This window comes from Leptodactylus fuscus, chromosome 1 (genome assembly GCF_031893055.1).
Source record: "Leptodactylus fuscus isolate aLepFus1 chromosome 1, aLepFus1.hap2, whole genome shotgun sequence".
Lineage (NCBI taxonomy): Eukaryota > Metazoa > Chordata > Amphibia > Anura > Leptodactylidae > Leptodactylus > Leptodactylus fuscus.
In genome coordinates, this window is record NC_134265.1 from 26588897 (window position 1) to 26608055 (window position 19159).

Below are 19159 nucleotides of genomic sequence, written 5' to 3' on the forward strand. Positions count from 1 at the left end.
ATTATAGTAGTTATATTCTTGTACATAGGAGCAGTATTATAGTAGTTATATTCTTGTACATAGGAGGTAGTAATATAGTAGTTATATTCTAGTACATAGGAGCAGTATTATAGTAGTTATATTCTTGTACATAGGAGTAGTATTATAGTAGTTATATTCTTGTACATAGGAGCAGTATTATAGTAGTTATATTCTTGTACATAGTAGTATTATAGTAGTTATATTCTAGTACATAGGAGCAGTATTATAGTAGTTATATTTTTGTACATAGGAGCAGTATTATAGTAGTTATATTCTTGTACATAGGAGCAGTATTATAGTAGTTATATTCTTGTACATAGGAGCAGTATTATAGTAGTTATATTCTTGTACATAGGAGCAGTATTATAGTAGTTATATTCTTGTATATAGGAGCAGTATTATAGTAGTTATATTCATGTACATAGGAGCAGTATTATAGTAGTTATATTCTTGTACATAGGAGCAGTATTATAGTAGTTATATTCTTGTACATAGGAGAAGTATTATAGTAGTTATATTCTTGTACATAGGAGCAGTATTATAGTAGTTATATTCTTGTACATAGGAGAAGTATTATAGTAGTTATATTCTTGTACATAGGAGCAGTATTATAGTAGTTATATTCTTGTACATAGGAGCAGTATTATAGTAGTTATATTCTTGTACATAGGAGCAGTATTATAGTAGTTATATTCTTGTACATAGGAGCAGTATTATAGTAGTTATATTCTTGTACATAGGAGGCAGTATTATAGTAGTTATATTCTTGTACATAGGAGCAGTATTATAGTAGTTATATTCTTGTACATAGGAGCAGTATTATAGTAGTTATATTCTTGTACATAGGAGCAGTATTATAGTAGTTATATTCTTGTACATAGGAGCAGTATTATAGTAGTTATATTCTTGTACATAGGAGGTAGTATTATAGTAGTTATATTCTTGTACATAGGAGCAGTATTATAGTAGTTATATTCTTGTACATAGGAGCAGTATTATAGTAGTTATATTCTTGTACATAGGAGGTAGTATTATAGTAGTTATATTCTTGTACATAGGAGAAGTATTATAGTAGTTATATTCTTGTACATAGGAGCAGTATTATAGTAGTTATATTCTTGTACATAGGAGTAGTATTATAGTAGTTATATTCTTGTACATAGGAGCAGTATTATAGTAGTTATATTCTTGTACATAGGAGTATTATAGTAGTTATATTCTTGTACATAGGAGCAGTATTATAGTAGTTATATTCTTGTACATAGGAGGTAGTATTATAGTAGTTATATTCTAGTACATAGGAGCAGTATTATAGTAGTTATATTCTTGTACATAGGAGAAGTATTATAGTAGTTATATTCTTGTACATAGGAGTAGTATTATAGTAGTTATATTCTTGTACATAGGAGGTAGTATTATAGTAGTTATATTCTTGTACATAGGAGTAGTATTATAGTAGTTATATTCTTGTACATAGGAGCAGTATTATAGTAGTTATATTCTTGTACATAGTAGTATTATAATAGTTATATTCTTGTACATAGGAGTAGTATTATAGTAGTTATATTCTTGTACATAGGAGGTAGTATTATAGTAGTTATATTCTAGTACATAGGAGCAGTATTATAGTAGTTATATTCTTGTACATAGGAGCAGTATTATAGTAGTTATATTCTTGTACATAGGAGTAGTATTATAGTAGTTATATTCTTGTACATAGGAGCAGTATTATAGTAGTTATATTCTTGTACATAGTAGTATTATAGTAGTTATATTCTAGTACATAGGAGCAGTATTATAGTAGTTATATTTTTGTACATAGGAGCAGTATTATAGTAGTTATATTCTTGTACATAGGAGCAGTATTATAGTAGTTATATTCTTGTACATAGGAGCAGTATTATAGTAGTTATATTCTTGTACATAGGAGTAGTATTATAGTAGTTATATTCTTGTATATAGGAGCAGTATTATAGTAGTTATATTCTTGTACATAGGAGCAGTATTATAGTAGTTATATTCTTGTACATAGGAGCAGTATTATAGCAGTTATATTCTTGTACATAGGGGCAGTATTATAGTAGTTATATTCTTGTACATAGGAGCAGTATTATAGTAGTTATATTCTTGTACATAGGAGGTAGTATTATAGTAGTTATATATTCTTGTATATAGGGGGCAGTATTATAGTAGTTATATTCTTGTTCATAGGAGCAGTATTATAGTAGTTATATTCTTGTACATAGGAGCAGTATTATAGTAGTTATATTCTTGTACATAGGAGCAGTATTATAGTAGTTATATTCTTGTACATAGGAGGCAGTATTATAGTAGTTATATTCTCGTACATTATAGTAGTTAATGTTTTTATGCATAATCTTGAGGTAGACAACAGTTTAGTATGTCTTAGTGTTAAATCCCATGAATCTTTTATAAAAACTTACAGAAATCGTTAATTAAACTTACTTTCCATTCATCTGATTTCCTTATACAATATGATATATAATACGGGTTGTTGTCTCTTCCTTCCTCTTCTGCTAGTGATTTCTGATGAGAATGTGCTGGTTAGGACATATAATACTGGCAGATGACTGACAGCTGGAGCCGAGGCGTTTGCTTTGTTCTAATGCACAAATTATGTAAAACAATAATTAATTTGCTTCATAGAAAATCATTGTTTTCATTTCATGCCAGAAATGGTGATAATTGAATCTCAGTAATATCTGTGATGTCTGTATTGAGCGAGTGACTGCGAGTGACATGATGTAGAGATGGCTTTGTGAGCGTTGTATTCAATCCAGTATTTATTGTTTTACAGCTTCGATCCAAAAAGAGCCGTGCAGCAGCTGAGAGCGTGCGGCGTCCTGGAGACCATCAGGATCAGTGCCGCAGGCTACCCGTCTAGGTATGGGGCTCATCCTGCCTTGGGGCCATTATCACTTCTGTTATTATTGTGTATGACGCTTAGATACTTGTATAGCACCAGATATCTAATCTGATTGACAGCTTTCCCTGTGTCGGTGGCTAGAGAGAGAAGACTGTCAATCATCCTATGTGGGCGGGGTTATCAGGACTCTCAGTTTCTCATAGGAGTCTTGTTAGGATGTTACTGTGAATATCTGCATCATATTGCATCTTAGCTACAGTGTTGTGGTTGGGGAAGGGGTCTGGAGTTCTGTATTGGGATTATGGGGGGATCCATTGGTCAAACTGACACTGGTTAGTATGTGACCCTCTCTATAAAAGCAGGAGTTTTGGCAGTTTGCTGGTCCTGAGCATTCAGGAGTGTGTTAAGACAATGCTAAGAAAGAAAGATATCAGCAATGATCGCAGACACACAATTTTTGCTACCCATGATCCCAAGCACAGCAGCAAATATACAACAGAATGGCTGAAAAAGAAAAGAATCGCAGTATTTTAATGTCACAGTCCAGATCTCAACCCAATAGAAATACTGTGGCCAGACCTTAAATCTTAATCTTTCACCACCTCCATCAATTCTAGTTCTTGGCATCTAATAATAGGTCTCCACTGATTCCAGCACAGTTGGAATTTTCTCTCTCTCGTCCTCACCATTCCTGAGTAACAAGTTCAGTTTGTTTTGGTGCCTAGTGTATTTAGCCTCTCCACTGTCAGGAGACCCCAATGACAGACTATTTCTGCCTATGGCCATGAGACTGGCGTAAAGGATATCCGTAATTTTATCCTATTTTTGCACTGTACCGTTTCTGCCTCTTGTAGCAGTTAGCTGGTCGGCAGCAATCGCTCTTATTCCTTACATAAACATTCCTGACATCTTTTGACCATCTCACACGACGTTGCAGCAGGTTGTCAGGGGCGCGGGATGTCTTATCTGCATTAGTTAGGGTTTGCGATTTTTTTTCTGTCAGACATTTCATATAGGAGACCTCGTTCCAGACTTTTCCAGCATCTCCTAATATTCTGTTCCGCCAAGTCGAAATGAGGACAAGTCGTTTTGTCTCTAATTGCCTGTGACTACTGAACATTTGCTGAGCTTTATTGTCCTTTTGTTTCAGGCAGTAACACTATGGGGCAGGTGAAGCCAACGCTTATATTATACCCAATAAATATGCACCAAGAATAATAAGCACCATCAAATCTACACTCAAAACCGAAAAAATTTCAATCAACATCACACGTCCCCAATGTCGTAGGAAAGTCCTAGACCCGGAAACTGAGATATAAGGAGCTGTTTTTGTTGGATTTTGGGTTTTTTATATTAAAACCAGATATTGATTTATGTTTTCTGATTATTAGACTTGGGCTAAGTTCACACCTGCCCCAGATTAGACGCCGCCCGTAATCGGACCCATCAAACAGCACCTTATATCTCAGCTTCCTGGTTAATTGCTGTATATGACTAAGGCCTGGTTCTCCGTCACTCAGGTCCTCCGGGGACCCAAACAACGAAGAGCCAGACTGATAAAATAAGGGGTTACCTGCTGACCCCATAGACTATAATGGGGTCCTCCATTGTTTTTATTGCTACAACCAGCAGAGAGACCTTTCTCTCTGCCGATTTTTGGAGATGTAAACCTAGCCTAAATAAGACCAAAGGAAAGGAGAAGAGTAAGAGAGCAAGTGCTGGGGATATAAGCCTGACCTCTTCCATTATTATCAGGGGGAGAAGCTCCTGCTGCAGCCAGTTGTCTTACAGACAGACACAGGACTGTGAGACAGAGGAGGGGGAGAGATGGCTGCGCGTTTTCTGTGTTTGTAGTTGGTTTGCATTGAGGATATGTTATGTCTTCCAGGTGGACCTACCATGACTTCTTCATCCGATACCGTGTATTGATGACTAAGAAGGATCTATCCCAACCTGACAAGAAAATCACCTGCAAAAATCTGCTAGAAAATCTTATAAAGGTGACAGACTCCAAGATGATTAGCAAACGATATTACAGGCACTGGTCATGATCCCGTACTGCTCTCGCTCTTGTGTCCTCGGGATGTATGAGTATTACATGTCCGCTCGTGGACCTTCATAGGCATCTTGTAGTACCGCTGCTGACCACATGAGTTCGGTGGACCAGCTGTGATCGACGCTGACTTCGACTATTATATCATGTAATTCACTGTATATGATCATCTCCTTGAATGGTTGTTCTGAATAACAGATTGTTTTATCAGGATCCAGACAAGTTCCAGTTTGGACGAACCAAGATCTTTTTCCGCGCGGGGCAAGTAGCTTATCTGGAGAAACTGCGCGCTGACAAGTTCCGAGCCGCCACCATTATGATTCAGAAGACCGTACGTGGCTGGTTACAGAGACTGAAATATAAGAGGATGAAAGCTGCTGCCATTACTATCCAGAGATACACACGAGGACATCTTGCCCGCAGGTATCATAGGCTTCATCGGAAATAGCTGGAGATGTTATATGATGATAGACGTATAATAAATATCTATATACATACAGTATATGGGTACTGTATATACAGGTAGCCAGGTTGTACCAGCATGGCCCATATCACTCTATACAGGAAGGTGTATAGCTTATACCAGCTGTATATATAGAATTATATACAGGAGATACCCAGGTTATATATTCCAGCATGTTCTATATCACTATATACAGGAAGGTGTATAACTTATACCAGCTGTACATATAGAATTATATACAGGGTTGTACCCGGACATTTTTCCCCAAGTAACCTCTTTTCTTTTTCAGGTTGGCCGACCACCTCCGCAAAACGAAAGCCGCCATCTGCTTCCAGAAACAGTACCGAATGATCCGTGTTTACCGGGTCTACCAGAGAACCAGACGAGCGGCCATCACTATCCAGTCCTACACCCGGGGCATGTTTGATAGAAGAGCGTATCGGCAGGTAGTGGATTGTAGACATAACCTATAGATATATATACACATCTATATACAGCTCTTGTGGTGCCATGTTGCAGTGACGGCTACCGTCATTCAGTCATGTGACTTTCTATAATTTTCCAGCTCCTGGTTCAGCACAAAGCCAAAATCATTCAGAAGTATCTCAGACGATGGATCGCCCACAAGAATTTCGTCAAGTTCCGCAGCGCCGCCATTGTTATCCAGTGCTACTTCCGCAGGATGATGGCGCGTCGTGAGCTCAAACAGCTGAAGATCGAGGCCAGGACGGCTGAGCACTTTAAGAAGCTGAGCGTGGGCATGGAGAACAAAGTGGTGCAGCTGCAGAGGAAGATTGACGAACAGGTAAGTGATGGGGTCACTAGATACAGCTGATGTTCACACTGGCTTCATAACAGTAGCATCCATCTTTTACATGATGATGAATGTGGTCCGTGTGTGACTGTCATTATATTAGCTTTTCAGGTCGTTGTGCTTATCCTATGATGGATCAGAACAACAGACTAAACCATTCTATATCTGAAAGCATTCTTAATTGGATGCATTATCCCTTCACCTGCCTAAAAAATTTGTACAATACTGTATATATGGAGCATTTTTTCCACGTTTTTAACCTCACCACACCAAGCGCACAAACTAAGGTTCAGTGGTTTCTTTATTTTGGCTTTGGGATTATTTGTAATACATGAAGCCTGTGGACCGCAGCACAATGGGTGATTTACAATAGCGGCGGCGCCAGTTTGCAGTACATTCTCTTATCAGTTATAGGGAACATGTAGCGATTTACAGTCCTTCTTTTCACAGTAGAATCGGCTTTATAAGATTAGTCGCCCGGACTTGCTATTTGTTATTATTCTCGATCGCCGCTGTTCTCTGGGGATAACCTGACTCACTTCTCATTTGCTTTGCGCAGGATATACTGAGCTTTCATCTTTTCTTTTCGTCCCTTAATACTAAATAAGCTTCTTTTACTGATCGTTTACACCGTAATGCAAAAACATTGTTTTTGCTCTTTTTTTTGTTCCTATTTTGTTATTGCCAAAGCGCCTAAAATTTTATAACCATTGCGTGTGATGAGTATGCACTGGTATTTTACACTATGTGGTGGTTGGTGTGTGAAAACTGTGGATGAAGCAGCTCTAAGAGCCTCTAGCACAGCAGGAAATCCCAGCACAACTTGATAGAGGTGTACAAGCCATTATCAGATGGGTAGTAGAGGTTTCCATTCTGTGTCAGCATACAGAAATCTTGGAGTTGCAGAACATTTCATTATACAATGATAAAGGTTTATTTATAATTAAATAAAATAAATTAAATAATATAAATTAGAAGACCCCTTTAATTTCCCTCTAACACCTCTGACATAATGGGCAGTGTCCAAGTAGAGTACAATAAATATTTCCTATCATTTTGCCGCTGTATAGTCTGTGTAGCTCCTCCACACAGCTGGCTGTCCTGCTGTTTCTGACACTTCATACTGTGAGAAAAGTGTGGGAGAATACTTCCAGGAATAGAAGGGTTAATAGATTATTTTTGTCAATAAACAAAATGAATTGAATGAAGAAAAGAGAAATGTAAATCCCATCAGTATTTGGTATGATCTTTGGAGGTGATGATATGGGCTCCACAGATATAGTCCTGATCTCAACATCATCCAGTCTGTCTGGAATTACATGAAAAAACAGATGGATTGGAGCAAGCCTACAGTATAGAACAGCGGTCCTCAAACTATGGCCCGCGGGCCACATGCGGCCCGCCGCATGTGGCCCGCGCTGTCGCCTGGATCGCTCACTAACGGGGAATCCGGTTCCCCGTTAGTGAGCAGATCGCCGCTTTCAGTTGTATGTGCATTTGCACATACAACTGAAAGCTATCAGGAGCCGCCCGACCGCGGCCTACACTGACTACAGAGAGTGACCTCTGCCCCCGACGCAGGCGCGATGATGTCATCACCCCTGCAGTCTGGAAGGAGGAGGACGCACCGCGGCTGCTCTTCATGGGTAAGTATGACAGTGTGGGTGTGATTGTACTGATGAGCATATAATACAGGGGGGGAGGGTACTCCCCCCACTGTATTATATGCTCATCAGTACCCCCACTGTATTATATGCTCATCAGTACCCCCACTGTATTATATGCTCATCAGTACCCCCACTGTATTATATGCTCATCAGTACCCCCACTGTATTATATGCTCATCAATACCCCCACTGTATTATATGCTCATCAGTACCCCCACTGTATTATATGCTCATCAGTACCCCCACTGTATTATATGCTCATCAATACCCCCACTGTATTATATGCTCATCAGTACCCCCACTGTATTATAAGCTCATCAGTACCCCCCACTGTATTATATGCTCATCAGTACCCTCCCCCCACTGTATTATATGCTCATCAATACCCCCACTGTATTATATGCTCATCAGCATATAATATAGTGGGAGGAGGGTACTAATGAGCATATAATACAGTGGGGGGAGGGTACTGATGAGCATATAATACAGTGGGGGGTACTGATGAGCTTATAATACAGTGGGGGGAGGGTACTGATGAGCATATAATACAGTGGGGAGGAAAAGGGGACCAAAGGTCCGTTGAGGGAGAACCGCGCACACTGATATGTTTAGGAAGATGGTAAACCAACCAGGGTCCAATCACATAGGGTTTATTGGGTAGTTAAAAATACAGCATACAGCACGACGCGTTTTTTTGACACAAGCGTCTGACCTGACGGGACCTGCTCTCGTTTTTTTGCACTTGAGAAAGGGCCAGTGTAAGGCCCGAAACGCGTCGTGCTGTATGCTGTATTTTTAACTACCCAATAAACCCTATGTGATTGGACCCTGGTTTACCATCTTCCTAAACATACCAGTGTGCGCGGTTCTCCCTCAACGGACCTTTGGTCCCCTTTTCCTCTTCAGTATTTCCTCCGGTTCTCCGGTGACGGATTGAACTGCTGCCACTCTCACCCTAATACGATTTCAAGTGTTGTGACTGTTCACAACCTCATAAGGTGAGAGGCCATCTGGTCCACATTAATACTTACCCAGTTTTTAATCATTTGTGTACTCTCAAATACTACACTTAGTGCGCTCGGTGTCTTTGTTTTGTTTTATAATACAGTGGGGGGAGGGTACTGATGAGCATATAATATAGTGGGAGGGTACTGAGGAGTATATAATACGGTGGGGTGGGGGGTACTGATGAGCATATAATACAGTGTGGGGGTTACTGAGGAGTATATAATACAGTGGGGGGGTACTGAGCAGTATATAATACAGTGGGGGGTACTGAGGAGTATATAATACAGTGGGGGGTACTGAGGAGTATATAATACAGTGTGTGGGGGGGGGGTACTGAGGAGTATACAATACAGTGGGGGGGGGGGTACTGAGGAGTATATAATACTGTGGGGTAGGGGCATACTGAGGAGCAGGGGTGAACCTAGCCTTTTTGCCGCCTGAGGCGAAATGTTTCGGCCCTCCAGTGTTTTGAGGGACAGTGAACTGGCCCCGTGTTTGAAAAGTTTGAGGACCCCTGGTTAGTTCTCTCAAGATGGCGGCAGTGTTGTGTTTCTGGTTTTGCCCTACCTCTTTTCATTGTTAGAGATAGCAGCAGGGAGAGGGAGGAGGTGGTAGGTTAGGAGTGTGGAAAGCAGAAAGCACCCAAGTCTTCAGGGAGGGCAGATCACAATAATTGTAGATAGGAGAAAAGTACAGAAGTAGGAAGGCTGAATCACAAAGACTGCGTATCAGTGTACAGAGAGATGAGAGTATTCAGAGCAGGCTGCAGTAGGGTAGGGTGGATCACACGTTACTCGGCATCAGTGTCTATCAGAAGCCAGGATAAAAGATCTTTCATGAGTAGGGTTGAGCCGATCTTGACTTTTCTGGATCGATTTTGAAGTCCGATTTCCGATCATTTTTCTTTCGAACCCGATCTCAATCCCAATTCCGATCCCAATGCAAGTCAAAGGGATTTTTTTTACTAATCGGAGATCGGATTTTAAAAACAATCCTATTCACTATACAGCATGGAATCTAACAATTGAATGCTTTAATTGTTAGAATCCACGCTGTGCAGTGATTTTTTTTATCACTAAGTAGCCAGAGGATTTTTTTTTTTTAATCCTCTGGCTACTTAGTCCCCCCTGGTGTCCACTTACCTACAGAGATGGCTGGTCCGGTGCCCGGTGTTCTCGTTCTTCTTCGCCTCGCTGCCTCCCAGGTTAGGAGGTTGTAGGCGGGTACTGGGAGGGGAGACGTGATGTCTCCCCTCCCAGTACCCGCCCACACTCTCCTAAGTCACAAGCCCCGCCTTCTTCCTAGCTCTTTAACACTAACCTGGGAGGCGGGGGCAGCGAGGCGCAGAAGAACGAGAACACCGGGCACTGGACCAGCCATCTCTGCAGGTAAGTAGCTACTAGAGATGTTAGCTAGTCTCCCATTAGAATGAACGGACGCAGCCAGTGCGCAGGGGGTTAAGGCTGTGTGCCAGCTGCTTCCATTCATTCCTATGGAACGGCAGCAGAACCTTCACACTGAGTATACACTCTGCTCAGAATGCAAAGTAGCAAAGCATTGTGGGAAATAATCACCGATCTCGATCCCACCTAAAAAGATCGTGTTCAGAATTCCGATCGCGATCGTGAAATTTTCTCGATCGCTGATCGGAATCCGATCTTTTACGAACACGATCGCTCAACCCTATTCATGAGCTGTATGTGCGTCCGGCTCTTGCAGACTGGGTGGCGTGACCAGATCTTCACTACAGCTTTGTAGTGTGATGAACCGAGCATAGTCACAAAGGGAAAGGTGTGAGGCCATATGAACAATGATGTGAGGCGCCGAAAACCTCGCGTCTCCTCCCAGGTCTGTATGTAGGTTTCTCTTGGTGTCTAGTGAACCCTGTCTATTTTGTCTAGAACAAAGAGCACAAAGACCTGAAGGAACAACTCGCTGTCGTAACCTCGGCGCACACAGCGGAAGTGGAGAAGCTGCAGAAGGAGCTGGAGCGGCAGCGGCAGAACCAGCAGGACGAGAACCAGCTAAGCAGCTTGCAGGAGGAGATCGAGGCCCTCAGAGCAGAACTCGCCAAGACCAGAGACGAAAGGAAGATCACGGAGGACTTGTATATGAATGAGAAGCAACAGCTGCAACAGGTACCTATCCATGTCCTACTAATACTACTACCGTTATTACTACTATTATTACTACTCTTACTATGTCTACTACTATTATTACAACTACTTTTATTACTTGTTGATCTGTCGCTGCAGCTTCTCTCTCTCCCTCTGTGATTTCACGCTGTGATAGAGGAGCAGATTCTGCATTCTGATTGGTTCAGGGCATACGGTTTTCTGGATGCTTGCACTACCAGTAGAGGGAGCTCATTGCATACAGTTTACGTATTGAGCTCTGGGATAAAACCGTGCGCTGTCCCTAGTGGTGACTAGAGAAACAAAATACAGAATTGGATTACGTGACTCTATAGCTGTGCCAGGATTAGGAGCGCTGTATCAGAATAGTTTACCTTTGACCGCTATAAAAATATATTCGGAGAAGTAATCGGCACAGGATGTTGGTTCTGAAAGCAACAAAGGGTTAAAAAGTGGGGGTTCACTTTAAGGTGTAGAGGTTTTTACAAGGAGAATAAGTAGGGACTTAAGGGCACCTGGCTGAGTATTTCCGGTCAGGGCATTGGCGTCATATTCTGACTCTTCTTTTTGTTTATAACCAGAGAATCTCTGAACTGGAAGTGGAAAACACCGAATTAAAAGAAGAAAAAGAAGAACTCAACCAACGAATCCTCCTCCGCTCCGAAGGTACCGAGTTATATCATAGGACTGTATGTAGCCAGAAGGAAATTGTTCCCTTTCAGTATACTGGTGTCTTTTAGCTGGGCAACCACTTAACTTTCTAAGACATGAAGGGTGAACAACTTCCTGGGAACCCGTAATCAAACAAGTAGGTCCAGTTACTCCCATAGGTATGTCCAGTCTACCCCTGTCACCTTCATAGGTATATCCAGTCTACCCCTGTCACCTCCGTAGGTATGGCCAAGTCTAAACCTGTCAACCCCTATGTCCCCCTTGGGAAGGTCCAGCTAATCTCTTATCTGCATAGGTATGTCCAGTCAATCTCTGCCTCCCACTTAGGTCCATTCAACCCATGTCACATCCATGGGCATATCCAGTCAATCCCTGTCACTCCCATAGGTATGTCCAGTTACCCCTGTCACTCCCATAGGTATGTCCAGTTACCCCTGTCACTCCCATAGGTATGTCCAGTTACCCCTGTCACTCCCATAGGTATGTCCAGTTACCCCTGTCACTCCCATAGGTATGTCCAGTTACCCCTGTCACTCCCATAGGTATGTCCAGTTACCCCTGTCACTCCCATAGGTATGTCCAGTTACCCCTGTCACTCCCATAGGTATGTCCAGTTACCCCTGTCACTCCCATAGGTATGTCCAGTTACCCCTGTCACTCCCATAGGTATGTCCAGTTATCCCTGTCACTCCCATAGGTATGTCCAGTTACCCCTGTCACTCCCATAGGTATGTCCAGTTACCCCTGTCACTCCCATAGGTATGTCCAGTTACCCCTGTCACTCCCATAGGTATGTCCAGTTACCCCTGTCACTCCCATAGGTATGTCCAGTTACCCCTGTCACTCCCATAGGTATGTCCAGTTACCCCTGTCACTCCCATAGGTATGTCCAGTACCCCTGTCACTCCCATAGGTATGTCCAGTTATCCCTGTCACTCCCATAGGTATGTCCAGTTACCCCTGTCACTCCCATAGGTATGTCCAGTTACCCCTGTCACTCCCATAGGTATGTCCAGTTACCCCTGTCACTCCCATAGGTATGTCCAGTTATCCCTGTCACTCCCATAGGTATGTCCAGTTATCCCTGTCACTCCCATAGGTATGTCCAGTTACCCCTGTCACTCCCATAGGTATGTCCAGTTACCCCTGTCGCTCCCATAGGTATGTCCAGTTACCCCTCACTCCCATAGGTATGTCCAGCTATCCCTGTCACTCCCATAGGTATGTCCAGTTACCCCTGTCACTCCCATAGGTATGTCCAGTTACCCCTGTCACTTCCATAGGTATGTCTAGTTATCCCTGTCACTCCCATAGGTATGTCCAGTTACCCCTGTCGCTCCCATAGGTATGTCCAGTTACCCCTCACTCCCACAGGTATGTCCAGCTATCCCTGTCACTCCCATAGGTATGTCCAGTTACCCCTGTCACTCCCATAGGTATGTCCAGTTACCCCTGTCACTCCCATAGGTATGTCCAGTTACCCCTGTCACTCCCATAGGTATGTCCAGTTACCCCAGTCACTCCCATAGGTATGTCCAGTTACCCCTGTCACTCCCATAGGTATGTCCAGTTACCCCTGTCACTCCCATAGGTATGTCCAGTTACCCCTGTCACTCCCATAAGTATGTCCAGTTACCCCTGTCACTCCCATAGGTATGTCCAGTTACCCCTGTCACTCCCATAGGTATGTCCAGTTACCCCTCACTCCCATAGGTATGTCCAGTTATCCCTGTCACTCCCATAGGTATGTCCAGTTACCCCTGTCACTCCCATAGGTATGTCCAGTTACCCCTGTCACTCCCATAGGTATGTCCAGTTACCCCTGTCACTCCCATAGGTATGTCCAGTTACCCCTGTCACTCCCATAGGTATGTCAAGTTACCCCTGTCACTCCCATAGGTATGTCCAGTTACCCCTGTCACTCCCATAGGTATGTCCAGTTACCCCTGTCACTCCCATAGGTATGTCCAGTTACCCCTGTCACTCCCATAGGTATGTCCAGTTATCCCTGTCACTCCCATAGGTATGTCCAGTTACCCCTGTCACTCCCATAGGTATGTCCAGTTACCCCTGTCACTCCCATAGGTATGTCCAGTTACCCCTGTCACTCCCATAGGTATGTCCAGTTATCCCTGTCACTCCCATAGGTATGTCCAATTACCCCTGTCACTCCCATAGGTATGTCCAGTTACCCCAGTCACTCCCATAGGTATGTCCAGTTACCCCTGTCACTCCCATAGGTATGTCCAGTTACCCCTGTCACTCCCATAAGTATGTCCAGTTACCCCTGTCACTCCCATAGGTATGTCCAGTTACCCCTGTCACTCCCATAGGTATGTCCAGTTACCCCTGTCACTCCCATAGGTATGTCCAGTTACCCCTGTCACTCCCATAAGTATGTCCAGTTACCCCTGTCACTCCCATAGGTATGTCCAGTTATCCCTGTCACTCCCATAGGTATGTCCAGTTATCCCTGTCACTCCCATAGGTATGTCCAGTTACCCCTGTCACTCCCATAGGTATGTCCAGTTATCCCTGTCACTCCCATAGGTATGTCCAATTACCCCTGTCACTCCCATAGGTATGTCCAGTTACCCCAGTCACTCCCATAGGTATGTCCAGTTACCCCTGTCACTCCCATAGGTATGTCCAGTTACCCCTGTCACTCCCATAAGTATGTCCAGTTACCCCTGTCACTCCCATAGGTATGTCCAGTTACCCCTGTCACTCCCATAGGTATGTCCAGTTACCCCTGTCACTCCCATAGGTATGTCCAGTTACCCCTGTCACTCCCATAAGTATGTCCAGTTACCCCTGTCACTCCCATAGGTATGTCCAGTTATCCCTGTCACTCCCATAGGTATGTCCAGTTATCCCTGTCACTCCCATAGGTATGTCCAGTTACCCCTGTCACTCCCATAGGTATGTCCAGTTATCCCTGTCACTCCCATAGGTATGTCCAGTTACCCCTGTCACTCCCATAGGTATGTCCAGTTACCCCTGTCACTCCCATAGGTATGTCCAGTTACCCCTGTCACTCCCATAAGTATGTCCAGTTACCCCTGTCACTCCCATAGGTATGTCCAGTTATCCCTGTCACTCCCATAGGTATGTCCAGTTATCCCTGTCACTCCCATAGGTATGTCCAGTTACCCCTGTCACTCCCATAGGTATGTCCAGTTATCCCTGTCACTCCCATAGGTATGTCCAGTTATCCCTGTCACTCCCATAGGTATGTCCAGTTACCCCTCTCACTCCCATAGGTATGTCCAGTTACCCCTGTCACTCCCATAGGTATGTCCAGTTATCCCTGTCACTCCCATAGGTATGTCCAGTTACCCCTGTCGCTCCCATAGGTATGTCCAGTTACCCCTCACTCCCATAGGTATGTCCAGCTATCCCTGTCACTCCCATAGGTATGTCCAGTTACCCCTGTCACTCCCATAGGTATGTCCAGTTACCCCTGTCACTCCCATAAGTATGTCCAGTTACCCCTGTCACTCCCATAGGTATGTCCAGTTACCCCTGTCACTCCCATAGGTATGTCCAGTTACCCCTGTCGCTCCCATAGGTATGTCCAGTTACCCCTCACTCCCATAGGTATGTCCAGCTATCCCAGTCACTCCCATAGGTATGTCCAGTTACCCCTGTCACTCCCATAGGTATGTCCAGTTACCCCTGTCACTCCCATAAGTATGTCCAGTTACCCCTGTCACTCCCATAGGTATGTCCAGTTACCCCTGTCACTCCCATAGGTATGTCCAGTTACCCCTGTCACTCCCATAAGTATGTCCAGTTACCCCTGTCACTCCCATAGGTATGTCCAGTTATCCCTGTCACTCCCATAGGTATGTCCAGTTATCCCTGTCACTCCCATAGGTATGTCCAGTTACCCCTGTCACTCCCATAGGTATGTCCAGTTATCCCTGTCACTCCCATAGGTATGTCCAGTTATCCCTGTCACTCCCATAGGTATGTCCAGTTATCCCTGTCACTCCCATAGGTATGTCCAGTTACCCCTCTCACTCCCATAGGTATGTCCAGTTACCCCTGTCACTCCCATAGGTATGTCCAGTTATCCCTGTCACTCCCATAGGTATGTCCAGTTACCCCTGTCGCTCCCATAGGTATGTCCAGTTACCCCTCACTCCCATAGGTATGTCCAGCTATCCCTGTCACTCCCATAGGTATGTCCAGTTACCCCTGTCACTCCCATAGGTATGTCCAGTTACCCCTGTCACTTCCATAGGTATGTCTAGTTATCCCTGTCACTCCCATAGGTATGTCCAGTTACCCCTGTCGCTCCCATAGGTATGTCCAGTTACCCCTCACTCCCATAGGTATGTCCAGTTACCCCTGTCACTCCCATAGGTATGTCCAGTTACCCCTGTCACTCCCATAGGTATGTCCAGTTACCCCTGTCACTCCCATAAGTATGTCCAGTTACCCCTGTCACTCCCATAGGTATGTCCAGTTACCCCTGTCACTCCCATAGGTATGTCCAGTTACCCCTCACTCCCATAGGTATGTCCAGTTATCCCTGTCACTCCCATAGGTATGTCCAGTTACCCCTGTCACTCCCATAGGTATGTCCAGTTACCCCTGTCACTCCCATAGGTATGTCCAGTTACCCCTGTCACTCCCATAGGTATGTCCAGTTACCCCTGTCACTCCCATAGGTATGTCAAGTTACCCCTGTCACTCCCATAGGTATGTCCAGTTACCCCTGTCACTCCCATAGGTATGTCCAGTTACCCCTGTCACTCCCATAGGTATGTCCAGTTACCCCTGTCACTCCCATAGGTATGTCCAGTTATCCCTGTCACTCCCATAGGTATGTCCAGTTACCCCTGTCACTCCCATAGGTATGTCCAGTTACCCCTGTCACTCCCATAGGTATGTCCAGTTACCCCTGTCACTCCCATAGGTATGTCCAGTTACCCCTGTCACTCCCATAGGTATGTCCAGTTACCCCTGTCACTCCCATAGGTATGTCCAGTTACCCCTGTCACTCCCATAGGTATGTCCAGTTACCCCTGTCACTCCCATAGGTATGTCCAGTTACCCCTGTCACTCCCATAGGTATGTCCAGTTACCCCTGTCACTCCCATAGGTATGTCCAGTTACCCCTGTCACTCCCATAGGTATGTCCAGTTATCCCTGTCACTCCCATAGGTATGTCCAATTACCCCTGTCACTCCCATAGGTATGTCCAGTTACCCCAGTCACTCCCATAGGTATGTCCAGTTACCCCTGTCACTCCCATAGGTATGTCCAGTTACCCCTGTCACTCCCATAAGTATGTCCAGTTACCCCTGTCACTCCCATAGGTATGTCCAGTTACCCCTGTCACTCCCATAGGTATGTCCAGTTACCCCTGTCACTCCCATAGGTATGTCCAGTTACCCCTGTCACTCCCATAAGTATGTCCAGTTACCCCTGTCACTCCCATAGGTATGTCCAGTTATCCCTGTCACTCCCATAGGTATGTCCAGTTATCCCTGTCACTCCCATAGGTATGTCCAGTTACCCCTGTCACTCCCATAGGTATGTCCAGTTATCCCTGTCACTCCCATAGGTATGTCCAGTTATCCCTGTCACTCCCATAGGTATGTCCAGTTATCCCTGTCACTCCCATAGGTATGTCCAGTTACCCCTGTCACTCCCATAGGTATGTCCAGTTACCCCTGTCACTCCCATAGGTATGTCCAGTTATCCCTGTCACTCCCATAGGTATGTCCAGTTATCCCTGTCACTCCCATAGGTATGTCCAGTTACCCCTGTCACTCCCATAGGTATGTCCAGTTACCCCTGTCACTCCCATAGGTATGTCCAGTTATCCCTGTCACTCCCATAGGTATGTCCAGTTACCCCTGTCGCTCCCATAGGTATGTCCAGTTACCCCTCACTCCCATAGGTATGTCCAGCTATCCCTGTCACTCCCATAGGTATGTCCAGTTACCCCTGTCACTCCCATAGGTATGTCCAGTTACCCCTGTCACTCCCATAAGTATGTCCAGTTACCCCTGTCACTCCCATAGGTATGTCCAGTTACCCCTGTCGCTCCCATAGGTATGTCCAGTTACCCCTCACTCCCATAGGTATGTCCAGCTATCCCAGTCACTCCCATAGGTATGTCCAGTTACCCCTGTCACTCCCATAGGTATGTCCAGTTACCCCTGTCACTCCCATAAGTATGTCCAGTTACCCCTGTCACTCCCATAGGTATGTCCAGTTACCCCTGTCACTCCCATAGGTATGTCCAGTTACCCCTGTCACTCCCATAGGTATGTCCAGTTACCCCTGTCACTCCCATAAGTATGTCCAGTTACCCCTGTCACTCCCATAGGTATGTCCAGTTATCCCTGTCACTCCCATAGGTATGTCCAGTTATCCCTGTCACTCCCATAGGTATGTCCAGTTACCCCTGTCACTCCCATAGGTATGTCCAGTTATCCCTGTCACTCCCATAGGTATGTCCAGTTATCCCTGTCACTCCCATAGGTATGTCCAGTTATCCCTGTCACTCCCATAGGTATGTCCAGTTACCCCTCTCACTCCCATAGGTATGTCCAGTTACCCCTGTCACTCCCATAGGTATGTCCAGTTATCCCTGTCACTCCCATAGGTATGTCCAGTTACCCCTGTCGCTCCCATAGGTATGTCCAGTTACCCCTCACTCCCATAGGTATGTCCAGCTATCCCTGTCACTCCCATAGGTATGTCCAGTTACCCCTGTCACTCCCATAGGTATGTCCAGTTACCCCTGTCACTTCCATAGGTATGTCTAGTTATCCCTGTCACTCCCATAGGTATGTCCAGTTACCCCTGTCGCTCCCATAGGTATGTCCAGTTACCCCTCACTCCCATAGGTATGTCCAGTTACCCCTGTCACTCCCATAGGTATGTCCAGTTACCCCTGTCACTCCCATAGGTATGTCCAGTTACCCCTGTCACTCCCATAGGTATGTCCAGTTACCCCTGTCACTCCCATAGGTATGTCCAGTTACCCCTGTCACTCCCATAGGTATGTCCAGTTACCCCTGTCACTCCCATAGGTATGTCCAGTTACCCCTGTCACTCCCATAGGTATTGTCTAGTTACCCCTGTCACTCCCATAGGTATGTCCAGTTACCCCTGTCACTCCCATAGGTATGTCCAGTTACCCCTGTCACTCCCATAGGTATGTCCAGTTACCCCTCTCACTCCCATGGGTATGTCCAGTTACCCCTCTCACTCCCATAGGTATGTCCAGTTACCCCTCTCACTCCCATGGGTATGTCCAGTTACCCCTCTCACTCCCATAGGTATTGTCTAGTTACCCCTGTCACTCCCATAGGTATGTCCACTCAGTTCCCATCACCACCATTGGTATGCCCAGTAAGTCATCAGCTCCGCACAACTTATATCTGTGTTAGCGAGGAGGATCTCCAAATTCA

The 19159-nt window shown here is 44.7% G+C and overlaps 1 protein-coding gene across 2 annotated transcripts in view; it reads left to right on the top strand.

The window, feature by feature from the left end:
• The window catches only part of MYO5B (myosin VB), a 131473-nt gene that overhangs the window by 101856 nt on the left and 10458 nt on the right, over window positions 1–19159 (top strand). For both annotated transcript variants that reach the window (XM_075268278.1, XM_075268285.1), the window contains exons 17-23: window positions 2840–2926; window positions 4797–4908; window positions 5173–5384; window positions 5714–5870; window positions 5990–6229; window positions 10815–11051; window positions 11630–11714. In XM_075268278.1, the coding sequence (XP_075124379.1) occupies window positions 2840–2926; window positions 4797–4908; window positions 5173–5384; window positions 5714–5870; window positions 5990–6229; window positions 10815–11051; window positions 11630–11714 (1130 nt within the window). The remainder of the gene's footprint in view (window positions 1–2839; window positions 2927–4796; window positions 4909–5172; window positions 5385–5713; window positions 5871–5989; window positions 6230–10814; window positions 11052–11629; window positions 11715–19159) is intronic.